The sequence below is a fragment of the Haliotis asinina genome, chromosome 3 (assembly GCF_037392515.1).
Source record: "Haliotis asinina isolate JCU_RB_2024 chromosome 3, JCU_Hal_asi_v2, whole genome shotgun sequence".
NCBI lineage: Eukaryota > Metazoa > Mollusca > Gastropoda > Lepetellida > Haliotidae > Haliotis > Haliotis asinina.
In genome coordinates, this window is record NC_090282.1 from 59,072,664 (window position 1) to 59,089,291 (window position 16,628).

At 41.2% G+C, this 16,628-nt stretch overlaps 1 protein-coding gene across 1 annotated transcript; it reads right to left on the minus strand.

Moving 5' to 3' along the window:
- Positions 1–2,078: 2,078 nt before the first annotated feature.
- Positions 2,079–16,285, minus strand: LOC137276942 (uncharacterized). The gene is made up of 11 exons (XM_067808593.1): positions 16,094–16,285; positions 9,296–10,110; positions 8,486–8,624; positions 7,053–7,393; positions 6,103–6,223; positions 5,696–5,796; positions 5,107–5,266; positions 4,206–4,414; positions 3,501–3,619; positions 3,079–3,142; positions 2,079–2,894 (listed from the first exon to the last, which is right to left on the minus strand). Exons 2-11 carry the CDS (start codon positions 10,052–10,054, stop codon positions 2,799–2,801), a joined length of 2,109 nt encoding a protein of 702 aa, XP_067664694.1. The 5' UTR covers positions 10,055–10,110; positions 16,094–16,285; the 3' UTR covers positions 2,079–2,798.
- Positions 16,286–16,628: the final 343 nt, after the last annotated feature.

Consider the following 16,628-nt stretch of genomic DNA (forward strand, 5'->3'; position numbering starts at 1 on the left):
GCGGCAAAGATTCTTGTAAGAGGCGACTAACGGGATCGGGTGGTCAGGCTCGTTGACTTGGGTGACATATGTCATCGGTTCCCAGTTGGTCATGCTGTTGATCACTGGATTACCTGGTCCAGATTCGATTATTTACAGACCGCCGCCATATAGCTAACATATTGCTGAGTGCGGCGTAAAAAGCTCATTCACACCTAAACAAAATATTAACAGGAAATATCGACTATGTACTGAATTTACAGAGACTGTCTAACACCTTATCAGTGGATGCCCTTCCTTTGCATATATCTTAAAAGACATGATGCCATGGCTCGCTGTACTACTACCGGTTCCGCCATGCTTCTGGCTTTGACTCCGATGTCCATCCATCATACGATCCTGAACATGACCAGTGCGCCATGGTGCTTTGAAATGTCTTTGGAATAGGCCCATATACAGCCTCAGGAAAGTCCCTGCCTACAAACCCGATCTTGTCCCTTTTGATAAAGCCAATAAATTTATTTATATCATTGAATTTTCTGTCCCTTTTGACAGCAGTGTGAGGCAAGATTCAGGAACAACATTGTAAATATGAAGACGTCGCCTTTGTAATGTCTCGTTTGCATCCCAGGACTCCACATTGTCCTCGGTGCCACTGATCTGGTATCTCCTGTTCTGTTGGCGTAGATCAGGAGAGTGCCCGGATTCGCAAAATTCTCCACCGGGAGCACAGCCCTTCTGACAATCTGTGTAGTGCAGAAGACTGCAGTGTTGGGGAGCCTGCATGTTTTCCCGATAGTTCTTGGTGGGCTGGAGATATGGTTCAAATTCTTTCAAAATTGTAAAGTTGCGGAGAGGTTTTATCATTTTTAATTCTTTTTCGCCAAGAGCGAAGTAATTCTCTCGCAACGTCGTATTCCAATAGGCAAAACCTGGTCATATCTCAAGTGCAACTCAAACAAATGTCACAACCATTATTATTACGTTAAGTGAATGAACATATCAGTGTATATATGCAAAATATTTCAATACTGGACGCGATTGGCACAATGTAGGTACGGGTCTTTAAAATTACTTGAAAAAAGGTTTTACCTAATTTTTTAAGCTTTGTCTCATGCATGAATAATGTGTAATGAAATAAAGCCGAGCAAATGAATAATGATTGTATGTCCCAATTATTTTTGTGATGGTAGTGTGTGCGAAAATGTCAGGTGAAAACGAGACCAGTATGTCAGGAGGTACCAAAGCAAACGTCTCACGTTCATGACACTGGCTATTTCAGTTATACTGGACACAGAGAACTTATGAGAGATATGTTCATTTTCCGTTATTTCATCTTGTAAAATCAATTTATCAGACAACAGTTGGCAACCGCGTATTTCATGAACTACTTTCTCTAAACATGATTGTTTGCTATTTTCAGCCGGCTTGGACAGACTGCTTTGTTTTGAGATGTAACTGTCACAACATTGTCGCCCAGAATTACGTTAGTGCAAAAATGGATCATAACAAATAAACACATCCACTTTGTATTATGCTGTCTTACATATCCGAGTCGTCATACTAAATGTGTAGTGTAGTAAGTGTAGTAAATGTACTTGGAAAAGACTTAAATAAATTCCAAGTTGGTAAATAAGCACTTTGCATCGGATGGAATGTCAACATGAATAATGATCAAACTTAATGGGTGCCGACCTTACTCAGCTCTTGAAATGAATCTTTGTTGATTCAACCTACCAGTTTGGGTACTTTAACATACATTTAATATAGAAAAGAGTTACTATAAAGAATTAAACAAGTACTTTTATCTCAACAATTTGTTATTGTCGTTTTCTGAATAGAAATGCCATGCTGAGCAATCATGCTAAGTGCATACGTTAGACCGGTATGGCAATTTGAAATTTATGGCACTTAATTTCTACTGGACCGTAAGTGTCTCATGCGTGATACGTCATCCGTGTGAAGTTTCGAACCCGCATCTTTGGAGTAAACGGCTTAACCAGCAAGCCACCTCATCGGTGGTGAACGCGCATTGAAAACAGAGAAAAAACATTTTATGGGCATGTCTAGTTGTCATTCCTCATAAAAATAGACAATAATGTTTTCATTTTCTTTATGACTTCGATTACGAGGTGAGGACTGTTCTCCACCAATACCCTGTTTTATCGAGGAAATACACCCGCGCTGGTGGGGTAGTACAACGACCGACGTCCCGCTGTACATGTCGAGATGTGAGTGTCAGTTGAGTGAGTGACAGTTCGTAATTTACATCTGAACCTCACGACATAGTAAACCGCCGCAGTATCGTAAAGTCGACATGTCGAGTTGCTCCTCAACCAGCGCCGGTAGCCCTTCCTATACTCACATTTTTTCAAAGTAGGAATATCCTGCAAGTAACAAGCAGTATTGTAATGTCGACATGTCGAGTTACTCCTACAACAGTGCAGGTAGTCCGTCCTATACTCACATTTTACAATGTAGGAATATCATACAAACGACAAGCAGTATTGGAACGGCGACACGGCGAGTTACTCCCGTTCCAGGGCCCCGTAACAGTAAGCGATCAAAGCGCAACAACTGTCGTAAGTCTGTCGTATGCATTGGAGTTACGTTCACCTCAGCGCAGCCACTGTCGTAAGCATATGTATCACAGTCACCTCAAAACTATCGATGTTGTCAATAGGTCGAATCACAGATGCTAGAAGTACACTAGTATACTAGGTTGATCCGTACAAATGAAGATCACATTGAGACAGGATGGTGAAGAATTACCCCTGTTTGATTACTGAAAACAGTTATTATATTGAAAAAATGATCTGCTACAAATTTTCCACAGCCTCACTGAAGATCATCAGATCTTCCAGACTGTTCAACTTCAGGTCAGTTTTGATATAATTGTAGAAGAATTCTGGTGCCTGTAAACAAAAGAAAAGGTTATCGTTGAGCAATGAAATTTCTGAATATCTACTTTAGTAAATACTCAAATTCAAAAGTAACTGAGAGGCACATGATTTAAATATCCCGAATTTCATTCCCGAGTAATCGTGATGCAATATTATAAAAATAACCTGCCCGACCTTTGGAGTATCCAGTTTTTACCTTGTATGATACCTTGTGAAGAAACATCAGCTGTTTTCCGGTGAGACTTTTCAGCGAACCGTGTCTGAAAAACAGAGGTGAACTCTGACCTGAATGAGGGAGCAGAAGTATTCCCAAATTGGGCAAATTCAACATACATCATTCTTTCACTTCAGTGACTTAGAGCCACTCCGGACCCAAACTCGAGAAATCCTTCAACTCGCTGATGGTGATTGTAAAAATATATAACACACCTGTGTGAGACGAAAGTTTGATATGCCAGTGGAACATACTATATGTCGATCCAAAACAGCAAGTTCTGGCACGGGTAAGGCCGTAAGTCTGACCCGTTTTGAATCAAAATTAAAGTCTAGAGCTCCGTGAACTGATCAGAGGAGCATGATGAAACGTGGCCCTATTATCAATGTTTATCAGACACTTACTTTTCCAAGTTCAGTTTACAAAGCCAGTTTTGGACATCTTTTAGTGACCAGTTGGATGTACCACTAGCGCCCCGACCAGCATCAGACGGTTGGGACTTCACAATTGCAGTTGTCTGCCCCTGAAACAATGCAGAAGAAATCGGTGGCAATGAGATATGAACAAAGACACTACGTAGATGGGCATCTCGTTAATCCTGCAGCTGACGCTGCCACCTACGTGTATTCGTCCAGATTAACCTGTATTAATAAAATCAGTGTTTTAGAAAAATATTCTTTAAAAAAATTAAAGATACTGAAAACTTAGTTTATGATTTTCTAAATATATTTTCTAATGAGGTATCATATCATTCCTAAATAACAAAGATAATATATGTTGATGTTTCTGTTTGTGTTGATTTCAATGGTTCTTCCTGAACAAATATTACTCCTTTGTCACAGAGATGGTTAAAGCGATTTAAAGCATGACTAATAGGCTTTCCACCTAGGCTTTCCAGTACGTCAAAATCGCTGTATTTCCTACTTCGCCTTTATGCCCACGAGATATTATATATGTCTGGAGAAAACTATGACGCTACCACTTGTGATATCAATTTGAGATATAAATCCCCTTCGTTTTTAATCAGATGAAGGACACACCAGTGAAGCTCGTTTAAGGGCATTGCTGTTTCACATACGTATCTGATTGGACACAAATGTTGCACTCACGTCAATACTATCGGCTGACGAGCCTGCCTTCCCCCGAGCACCAAGTTCCTTTACCAACTCCGAAGCTTTCTTTTCGAAAGGGTATTTTCCGCTGAAGTCGAAGAAGAGTTTTGCCCCTTTAATCAATCCCAGCCAGCCATCGGGTTTGTAGTCTCTCTGTAGGAGGAGCGGTATTATTGGCTTCCGAAGGTCAAAGGCATACTCAGCTTCTGTAAAGTAAAATCGTTTTAGTCAAGCTCTGTGTGGTAAAACGTTTCCGGCAAATCCTCTGGGGTATAGCTCTGTATCACAGTACATAAGCTATGCAGGTCAAAGCACTGGGGCATTTTTTTCTGACACCCACCAGAAGACATTCACTGTTTTGAGGGTTTTTTGTTTTCAAATCTGACAAAGAGGAGGAAGGATTTAATTCACCTTTAATATCTACTGCTAATTTCACACCCAGTCTGACATGTGACCGGGTTAAAACGTGCACTTTTAAGGTGAAAATGTCTTTAATCACCCAGTGAGTTTGCTAGAAGAATTAGACCGGAAGTAAATATCCCTTCAAGGATTAGCTTGTAGGTGACTGTTCAGGATATGATGAAAAGTAAACATATTGTCCCTTCTAGAACTAGACAGGATGTTTGTGGTTGTTTGTGTATGGGTTGTGTCACATCGCACTCTGCAATACTCAAGCTAACTGTTAATAATCGAATCTGGACCAGACAATCCACCGATTGACATCATAAACATCAATCTATGCATTTGGGATACGATGACGTATCATCCAAGTCACGTGTCCTGAGACAATGCTAAATGCAGCGCCAGTGGATTTCCACAGTCTATTGGTGTGAATATTGTGTTAAATAGGCCAATGCTATCAACCTCTAAGGAAACTGAAATTAGTTGCCCTACTCACCTGACCTGCAGTTCAGGCTCAGCTTGTACCTCTCCGACATACACACCAACACCACCGACGCGTTCTGAACGGCCTCCGCCATCGCCTGCAGCGTGGACCCTTCCATGTTGTCGATGTCCATCCACACCTTAAAGTTGTGTCCTTTCAAAAACTCCTTCACCTTAAATACAGGTATATAATTACAAGAAAACGAACGGATTTTTTCGTTTTTACGCAGCTTTGATCAGCATTTCAGTGCATCTCGGAACGGAAAATCCGAAGTAATTTACCACTTTGTTGAACTTACTTCTTTAAGTGGCATTTTGAAGTTGGTATAATGAACAAAGGGAATATGTCTAGGGATATACTTATTTATATTAAAGAAGTTGTATATCCACAGAACTCTCCTCGTTGTTCATCACTTGTTGAAACCCATGTTGTTGTGAAAATAAAGCCAAGAGAAGAAGCAATGGGTATAGCTTTCCTTGGCCACAGTCAACACAGCGAATCATAGACACAACCCGGTATAGACAGACATTAGGATATAACAAACAAAGGCTTAAAACAGTAAATGCTCTCATGAGATCATATCGGAGTACTAGAAAACTACCTTGACAAGCATTTTCTGATCCGCCCACTGATAACTGATCATAATGTGACCTGCATCCTGCAGCTTTTCGTCCTTCTTCACCACATCATTCGTCTTCATTTCTGCTCGACAGGAAGGTGGGATACAATCTTTAGAAACAATTTACAAACTGAAACAATTTTTCAGTTCAAAGACATTTAAATCTGGGAGGAGACCTAAAGTATCGCCAATATTCAATCACCTGAAATGCATTTTGAACACGCAACATATATTACCAGGTACTTTTGGGCAGAGTATAATTTAGGTGACTCCTTCAAATTGAAAGGAGGATCAAAATTAATTCAAGCGATATTTTGTCTCACTCTACTAGTTGAAATGAAACAACTTGTGTAAAATATATGTCCAGGATGAAATGAACGTTCTCTCACTTTGATTCCCTTTCTTCTGCTCCTGGGTGATGGCCCAAAGAGCGCCCCCGGCAACTTTGGACAGTTTCTTGTCTTGTGACTCGTTCAGTTTTCTTAGTATCGCCATCAGTTGAGAATTTTCCTGTAACATAACCCAACATCTCAACAAATAGGGACTTCTTTGAAAACAAAGCACATTCGTCACTCCATAGATCGGTAAACGAAGAAACCAGTACTGGATGTTAATTGTGATATTTGAGAAGTTGACTAAATCCCTTAATCCTGTGAAATAATTTGATAATAATTATTTGACTGGATGACTGATTCTATGTGTATTACACTTGTGTGGATATCTTTATTTAGCGTTTTTAAAGCAATATCGCGACCGAAGGACAACAGAAATTGGCTTCACGCATTTTATCCATATCAGGAATTGAACCCGTGTCTGTGGCAACACAAGAAAGCAATTTAACCAACAGCTATAATTAACCACCACATTAATTAACCCACACTTATATCTATAAGGACGAATTACACTTTAGTGTTACGCCGCATCTAGGAATGTTCCATCAATATCATCGTGGGGGGCACCACAAATGGGCTTCACACATTTTCCCATGGGGGAAATCGAACTCAGATCCTTGTGTTTTTAGCCACTAGACCCGACCGCCCCACCTTTTCACCAAAAATATCAAACAATGGTGACCAGTAAAGAAATGAATCCATTTGGTTTAGAAATATGACTTGTGATGACTTGTGCACACTTTGAAATGTACCCATGTGGAGAATCGAACCCAGGTCATCGATGTGACGAGCGAACACTTTAACCATTAGACTACCCCATCGCACCCATATCTATTAGAAGTGGTAAAGACGATGTAATTCTTATCCGAAATCCATTTTTCAACTAATTTATACTCTTTGAACATTCATATAGCACACCAGGATGATGACACTAGACTTTACTTTACCAAAAATATTCGTTGATTATCCTTGTCGAATGCAAGCTCCCAAACACACTGGACTGCCTTCTCTCGCTCGTCATCTGATCCTTCCTGCATCACAGTCACTAGAACATCGATCGCTCCCTTTTCTGTGAGGATCTTTTTATTGTCGTCATTTTTCGCCAGTCCCGTGAGCCCAGCAATCAGCTCAGATGCAGAGAAGCCTTTGCAGCGATGCCGTTGGTCACTCCAGGCGTCCACGATCATGTTCAACATTATGGTAAAGACGGTGCTGTCTGCTAGAAGAGCTCTATTGTCATCCTCGTCAATTATGTTAGCCAGCAGCAGAAGAATCATCATCTTAATTTCTGTTGAATCAAGAAAGGTGGAAAAGTCAGTGAGACTAGTTTTACCACTAGTTATTCCTGCAGTGTCATAACGGGGGATACCAGATATGGGCTTCACACATTATACACCTCTGTAGGTTAAACAAATACTCCCTGATAGACATAGTTAGGTTTGTGAAGTGGGTCCAATGGTTCAAAATTTAGGCGGTAACGACAAAATGCCTGTTAGAATAATACCCCATCAAGCACATTTAGTACTTATAGTGCCATTTTATTTCCTAGAAGATGTTATTTACAACATATCACTGGCTATTTGGGACAAACTGTAAATGGAGAAACTGTCTATGGCCTGATGACAAGCTATGTTACACACCTTAAAGATTTAAGACCTGTAAGTCTCGCGTGGGGCTTACTTTAAGCACTTAACTGGTTCTCGGCTTCCTTTACACTCACCCACTTACGTTATGCGAGACGGTGCAAGCTTGCTTCCGGTACCAAATTTCCGGTGACAAGCCTATACTCATGAACCAGTTCTGGTTCCAAATTGCGCGCCCACCAAATATGTGTTTACTAGATCGGACAAATATTGACAGTCTCAATATTTGAATAATTTGGGGAATCGGAATTTAATTATTCCTGTAAGGAATATCGGGTTCCTGATTGTCACCTGACAACCATGAGACCATTTGAAAAGGTTTGAAACGGCTTTTTTTGTTACCGGAAGTACTCAGGTCTCGCGAACTACTGTGATCTGCTTACGAGCCCGACTGGAATACGATCACACGCATCAACCACGTCAACTACTCTGACAACAGTCGACTAGCACTTCATACCAGTTCAATCTTAGGATCATCACATCAACAGTGTTTAAAGATATTTGTTTGGCCTATCTATTTTATAGCTTTCTAACTATTTTATAACTGGTTTCATGAACCAGCAGTACACTGAACATCAAAAGAAACGCAACTCTGGCTTCTTGTCAAGTTTTTAAATAGAAGACATAAACATGAACACTTACTTTTATGAGATTGCATGTTTTCCAAACTTGCGTTGTCACGTTCAGAATATAAATTGTATATATTGCAGTCTTTCATTCTTGTTGGTGTCGCTCACCTGGTACGTCACCTTTGAGATAACCCATGGCAACAGAAACTGTACCCAGCTCCCTGATAGGTTGGCGAGTGATAGGGTTGTTGGTGCAGTTGTGGAGGACTCCCCTGGCAGACCGGAAGAAGGGGTCACGTACGGATACCTGCACAACAAGGGTGAACAACAGGCCGTCAACAGAAATTCTCTGTAAGCCATTGTTTGTTTGTTTGTTTATGACGGCGGTTTGTAAATAAATTCGCGTCTGGACTAGGCAACAGTTTGGACAGTTTTACAACAGTTTGACATAATCCATGCTTGTTTCTCTAAAGCCTTGATAGCGATACGGGCGTGCGACCTTGAATACAGAAATTAGCATTCCTTCCGTCCTTTATGTATAACACTTCCAAATACCATTAAAAGATCTAATGGGAAATATTGATAGTCCTATTAGTCCTGTACGCTAGTGAGACCTTTCATAAGTTATAGCTAGGTAGGTGTTAGTGATTTTATGAAGAATCATGAAACATGCGAATGGCACTCCCCTCCACCAACCCTACTGACATTTATGTACAAGGTGGGTATATGCACAGTGAGTGAGTGAGTGAGTGACCCCTCTTACATGTCATCTATAAAGTCAATGTCACCCCAACACCCCCACCCACCCATGTGTACAAAACTGACGGACCCCTTACCCCCAAGGACAAAATGGGTGCCCATCCCCAGGTCCCACCCCCATCCCTTGAATTCATCACGCGGACTCACACATGCACACACATACACTCCAGTACTTATGAACGATCCCTTATGATGCAATGTTGAGAGTTTGGTACATACATTGTCGGGGCTACCAGTTTCCTTCAGAATAGCCTCTAGGTCCCCCACAAAATATCTCAGGAGGCCACTGTTGCAGACCCTCTCGCAGAACTGGACACTGGCATCTGTGTAGTTCCACAACAACATCCTAATAGTACGGACAAATTGGTAGCAGCCTTCTGACGTGAGCTGTGCTCGAGCTACTTTATCCGTCAAGAACTCAAGGTTGCTAGCTTTAAGACACAAACTGTATGCCTTATAGATAGCATCAGCAGCGCGCGTGTAGGACAGGTACTCTGCAAATATCAGTCTGTGGGACTCATCACTGTTCGTGAATGAAAGTATTAATGCCTTATGTGCGAGCACCCTAATTTGTTCTCCGTTTGACTTCAGCGTGGGATCGTCTTCGAGGGCATTTATCAAGGAGTTGATGTCTTCAAACCCGGATTGTAGCTGAGGATGTTTGTTGACTAACTGCTGAGCCACCTTCAGACAGTCCTGGTTGAAAGGAGGTATATCTGTATTCATTATGGGCAGCTGGGTTGGAGTCTCGTCAGGTGATATGCTAGAAGCAGGTAACTTTTGTTCCTCTTGAGTCTGTATCTGCTGCATATCAGATGCACCTTCTACCAACCCCGTGTTACTGTTGGACTGGATGGTCCCATCAGCGGAGTCACCATCCAAAATCCCGCTATCGTTTTCTTCAATAAGGCGGGATTCTTCTCGTGATGCCAAATTGCGGTCTGGAGGAATCGCTGGAAAACTCGTTCCACATCCCATAGGAAAGAGGACTTGCTTTCACGTGACAAAGCACATAAACTCTTCTTTCTGGTTTTCTGGAAAGAAAGGGATAAATAAATTATTTGCATCTTGTTCAAAAATACAACATCCAATGTCGGGTATTCTTAACTCTTGGGGTGTCACGAAGAGCTAAGATTAGTAAACAGATAATTATTACATTGGTACACTGATTGGTATGAATCTTATTTTATACGGCAAAGCGGGTCTCTCATTCACAGAAAATAAGAATGTTTTCATGCCTCGAAACGTTTTCTCAGTTATTTGTGTACATATACCATTATTGGGCGAGGGCTTTCGTAAGCTGGATAACTTGTGCCCAATCCTTTTCTTGAATGAATAAACTATGTTTTTATCAATAAACACGATTAAACCTCACAGTAACAAACCTGGTTTTATATTCGATAGTAATTGATAGTTAAACATTTTGAGAAGAGAAGACGGATAATGATTTAATCACAAATATGCTCTGCCTGCACACGCTCAAACTTCTCAGTAACGAACCTGTTTCATGTTCACCATATTCTACTCATTCGACAGTGGACTGTTCGATCACACCCGTACGTGTTACCCTAATTAAGATTCTAAGCTCAGTGTCTGTCAGCTGCCTGTCTGCCAAAGTTCACTCCAATTTGTGGGAACTCTCAGTTGTGAGACTCCCACTTGTGAGATTGTGGAGTAGGTGCACGTGATTAGCAAAGAAAACACACCTTACTCCCCTATCTGATAGAATGGATTAACCCTAACTAATTAGGATTTAGCTATGTAACTGAACCTTGTTAACAGAACAGACATTTCATTCTTTAAAAAACCCATACATACAGACTTAGAGAACATACAACACATTGATACAGAAAAAAAAAACATTGAACAAAGTCCAATTTTGATATTTTTGTAACTTTACAGTAAGTGGTGAATAATATCACATTTCATTGGATAAACAGTTTTTTTAATATCAAGATGCTTACAGAAATATTAATATTGCGAAAGAAACTGATGTCCAGGGGCATCGTGTGCTGGACAGTAATATAATGGAAAAGAAACTGGTGTCCAGGGGCATCGTGTGCTGGACAGTAATATAATGGGAAAGAAACTGATGTCCAGGGGCATCGTGTGCTGGACAGTAATATAATGGAAAAGAAACTGATGTCCAGGGGCATCGTGTGCTGGACAGTAATATAATGGAAAAGAAACTGGTGTCCAGGGGCATCGTGTGCTGGACAGTAATATAATGGGAAAGAAACTGATGTCCAGGGGCATCGTGTGCTGGACAGTAATATAATGGGAAAGAAGCTGGTGTCCAGGGGCATCGTGTGTTGGACAGTAAGATAATGGGAAAGAAACTGGTGTCCAGGGGCATCGTGTGCTGGACAGTAATATAATGGGAAAGAAACTGATGTCCAGGGGCATCGTGTGCTGGACAGTAATATAATGGGAAAGAAACTGATGTCCAGGGGCATCGTGTGCTGGACAGTAATATAATGGGAAAGAAACTGATGTCCAGGGGCATCGTGTGCTGGACAGTAATATAATGGGAAAGAAACTGGTGTCCAGGGGCATCGTGTGCTGGACAGTAATATAATGGGAAAGAAACTGATGTCCAGGGGCATCGTGTGCTGGACAGTAATATAATGGGAAAGAAACTGGTGTCCAGGGGCATCGTGTGCTGGACAGTAAGATAATGGGAAAGAAACTGATGTCCAGGGGCATCGTGTGCTGGACAGTAATATAATGGGAAAGAAACTGATGTCCAGGGGCATCGTGTGCTGGACAGTAATATAATGGGAAAGAAACTGATGTCCAGGGGCATCGTGTGCTGGACAGTAATATAATGGGAAAGAAACTGGTGTCCAGGGGCATCGTGTGCTGGACAGTAATATAATGGGAAAGAAACTGATGTCCAGGGGCATCGTGTGCTGGACAGTAATATAATGGGAAAGAAACTGGTGTCCAGGGGCATCGTGTGCTGGACAGTAATATAATGGGAAAGAAACTGATGTCCAGGGGCATCGTGTGCTGGACAGTAATATAATGGGAAAGAAACTGATGTCCAGGGGCATCGTGTGCTGGACAGTAATATAATGGAAAAGAAACTGGTGTCCAGGGGCATCGTGTGCTGGACAGTAATATAATGGGAAAGAAACTGATGTCCAGGGGCATCGTGTGCTGGACAGTAATATAATGGAAAAGAAACTGATGTCCAGGGGCATCGTGTGCTGGACAGTAATATAATGGGAAAGAAACTGGTGTCCAGGGGCATCGTGTGCTGGACAGTAATATAATGGGAAAGAAACTGATGTCCAGGGGCATCGTGTGCTGGACAGTAATATAATGGGAAAGAAGCTGGTGTCCAGGGGCATCGTGTGTTGGACAGTAAGATAATGGGAAAGAAACTGGTGTCCAGGGGCATCGTGTGCTGGACAGTAATATAATGGGAAAGAAACTGATGTCCAGGGGCATCGTGTGCTGGACAGTAATATAATGGGAAAGAAACTGATGTCCAGGGGCATCGTGTGCTGGACAGTAATATAATGGGAAAGAAACTGATGTCCAGGGGCATCGTGTGCTGGACAGTAATATAATGGGAAAGAAACTGGTGTCCAGGGGCATCGTGTGCTGGACAGTAATATAATGGGAAAGAAACTGATGTCCAGGGGCATCGTGTGCTGGACAGTAATATAATGGGAAAGAAACTGGTGTCCAGGGGCATCGTGTGCTGGACAGTAAGATAATGGGAAAGAAACTGATGTCCAGGGGCATCGTGTGCTGGACAGTAATATAATGGGAAAGAAACTGATGTCCAGGGGCATCGTGTGCTGGACAGTAAGATAATGGGAAAGAAACTGATGTCCAGGGGCATCGTGTGCTGGACAGTAATATAATGGGAAAGAAACTGGTGTCCAGGGGCATCGTGTGCTGGACAGTAATATAATGGGAAAGAAACTGATGTCCAGGGGCATCGTGTGCTGGACAGTAATATAATGGGAAAGAAACTGGTGTCCAGGGGCATCGTGTGCTGGACAGTAATATAATGGGAAAGAAACTGATGTCCAGGGGCATCGTGTGCTGGACAGTAATATAATGGGAAAGAAACTGATGTCCAGGGGCATCGTGTGCTGGACAGTAATATAATGGGAAAGAAACTGATGTCCAGGGGCATCGTGTGCTGGACAGTAATATAATGGGAAAGAAACTGGTGTCCAGGGGCATCGTGTGCTGGACAGTAATATAATGGGAAAGAAACTGATGTCCAGGGGCATCGTGTGCTGGACAGTAATATAATGGGAAAGAAACTGGTGTCCAGGGGCATCGTGTGCTGGACAGTAAGATAATGGGAAAGAAACTGATGTCCAGGGGCATCGTGTGCTGGACAGTAATATAATGGGAAAGAAACTGGTGTCCAGGGGCATCGTGTGCTGGACAGTAATATAATGGGAAAGAAACTGGTGTCCAGGGGCATCGTGTGCTGGACAGTAATATAATGGGAAAGAAACTGGTGTCCAGGGGCATCGTGTGCTGGACAGTAAGATAATGGGAAAGAAACTGGTGTCCAGGGGCATCGTGTGTCTACAAGGAGTTTACGTAAGAAACACAGTTCGCCCCAAATGGGGAGGGCTATTTAAAGTACCTGACTGAGAGGCAGAAAGACAGACACACATACGGGCAGACATAACTTTTAGTTACTTTTCTGTGTCCACAAAGCAATTACCTATCAGTGAGCACATATACTGAGGTATCCGTCCCTCCTTCTTAAAAATACATTAGAAAGTGACATACAGCAAACAGCATCATGTTATTGCAGCTCGACCATTAGAACATCAGTGAACTGAAGTAATCCAGTGCCGGGGTTCGATTTCCCACTTGGGTACAGGAGTGTGAGGCCAATTTCTAGTGTCCCGCGTCGTGATATTGCAGGCTTATTGCTAAGAGGGGGCGTAAAATCAAACTCACTCACTCTCTCTGAGGTGAGTTTAAAACTACGCAGAACAAATTATGGTGCACTTCGAAAGATTATTTATGAATAATGAGAATAACATTGACGTAACCCTGCCGTAATCCAAATGGACAATTAAAATGCTCCGTTAGCTCAGATTGTACCCTGACACGCGATTTCACTGTTTTATATATGCTCCTAAGAGATTGTAACATTTTGCCGTTTACACCGTATGAGAGTAATTTCCATAGTTTATCTCTATTTACAAAATCAAAAGCTTTTTTAAAATCAATGAAAGCCACGTATGTCTTTTTTTCTTCTTCGACATAGCTTTTTCTCGACAATGGCGTACAATGTGAAGATGCGATCAACAACTGAATAGCCCTTCCGAAAACCAGCTTTCGTTTCAGAAACTTTATCCATACCATTTGTCCATTTTGTTAGTCTTTCATTCAGAATACTAGTATATATTTTCCCGAATGAGCTGAGTAGAGATATCCGTCGAAAAATATCGGGAATATTTACATCACCTTTTTGTATGCAGAGGAACTATGATTGCTTTACTCCACGCTTGTGGAAAACAACCATTTGAAAATATTTTATTAAACATTGCCAACAGAAAAGGCATTATTTTAGATTCACTTGTTTTAATCATTTCTATGAGGACGTTATCAATTCCTGGAGATTTACCATTTTTCATACACTGTATAGCCTTGTGAATTTCATCCTTGGTTATGATGGATTCGAGTATCTCCTTATCAACTTCACCCATTTCTACAGATTGGTCTAAATTGAGCAGTGCATCTAGTTCGGCTATATGTGTCCTATTGGAAAGTTCATAAAATGATCATACCATCTTTCTTTAGTTATACTATTCGTAGAGCATTTAAGCTTTGAAATCTTTCTCAGCTCCCTCCAAAATACTATGGAATTGTTCCTTGCAGGATATAGTTTCTTTGTTTTGTGATATAAGTATTTGCGTTATCACTGTCTACATAGACCTTTATACCTATATAAAAGTCTGCATGATTGGGTTTTGTACAGTGAATTTCTGTTTCGTCTAAATATGCGTAGACTGCGCTTAGCTTTCTCTTTTGCCTTATAACACTCTGGTCCATAACATGTGAATACTTTCGGGATGACAGACACTCTCTTCCGCATACAGTATGCCGCATCAAGTAAATATCTTACAAATGACTCTATGGCTAAATCCACATCCTTCTCTCAGACATTTATGAAATTGTCTAAATGCAAACCTATGCTTGATATTTTTTCAATGAAAGTGCTAATGTGATCATTATTCCATCTGCACATGAATGCACTTACACGTCTTACACTTACTTACGTCTTTAGCTTTCAGTTTTTCACCTGGACCAGTAAACCTAAGAATCAAAGGCATGTGTTTACTCTCTATTCTATTTCCTACATCAAAGTTCGAGAAATACTTAAATAGTCCAGGTGATGATATAACGTAATCAAGTTGAGTTGTGTAAACTATTTCAAACTGATAGAACTAAAATCTTTTAAAAGAATGCCATTTCGAGCGATCTCTGAAAAAATCTGGTATGTTGGAATAAAACTGTTATAGTAAATCATTCATTTCGTTGATGGGCATCTTAGATGTGGGGGTGATAAGTAATGATGATGAATGATAAAGAATGATGATAATTTTATGAAAATACAACTTTATTCCGTGAAAGGCGACATTTCCACATTGATTCAACTACAATAGAATCTTTGTCGAAACTTCGGCCATCGCAGAATAAAGAACTTGTATATCCATAAAATTATCACCATTCTGAATCATCCATGACAGAAAACTGGGCAATTTAGTTTCATTTGCTTTCTGATTTAATCGCGTGTATTTACAGTCACATCGTTCTATTCCTTTGTAGAAAATATGCTGACGTGTTGATGATTGACAGCAGGTAGAAAGTGAATGATTATGCATGTTTAAAAAGTTGATGACATCCCCACCAGACCTCCCCAGGACAACACTGGTAGCCTCCCCTTAAAATCATCATTACCCCTACCCGCACTCCATAGCCATAAATTATGAACGGTCCCTACTCTCTGATATCGCTTACCTCACCGAGCCCTTGGTGTTGACAAACGATTTGATTTGTCCATTCACGATCGATCTTTAGTGTCCAACGTAACACGTAGGTAGACAGGTGGAGATCAATTCTGATGCATCCGTGCAGTGTTTATTATCCCAGTGCCATAAACAAATGACGTAAATAAGTAAGTTGATATTATTTGTCAGGTTAAATCCGTTTACCTGTTGTCACTATGGAGACAGGGGAGATAAGCGCTAGGTAAACCGTTGAGCGCTGACTGCACCTCACAGTCATATTCTATCCAAGCGTTCTTTTGATCAGTAAACCGAGGGTGTCACTGACTGGGGTGGAGTTTCTCTGCATGTCATTCGTCGCTCTCAATCAAGTACCTCTATCATAAACCGGATCTTCTTGCAAGTTAGGGAAACCGACGAACGGTAACTAATGGTCCGGCATTGCGTGATACTCACGTACATCATACAAATCATATCATCCACATGACTAACCAACACATGACATGCCGCTAGATAAACAAGACACACAACAAAAGTCACTGGATCAA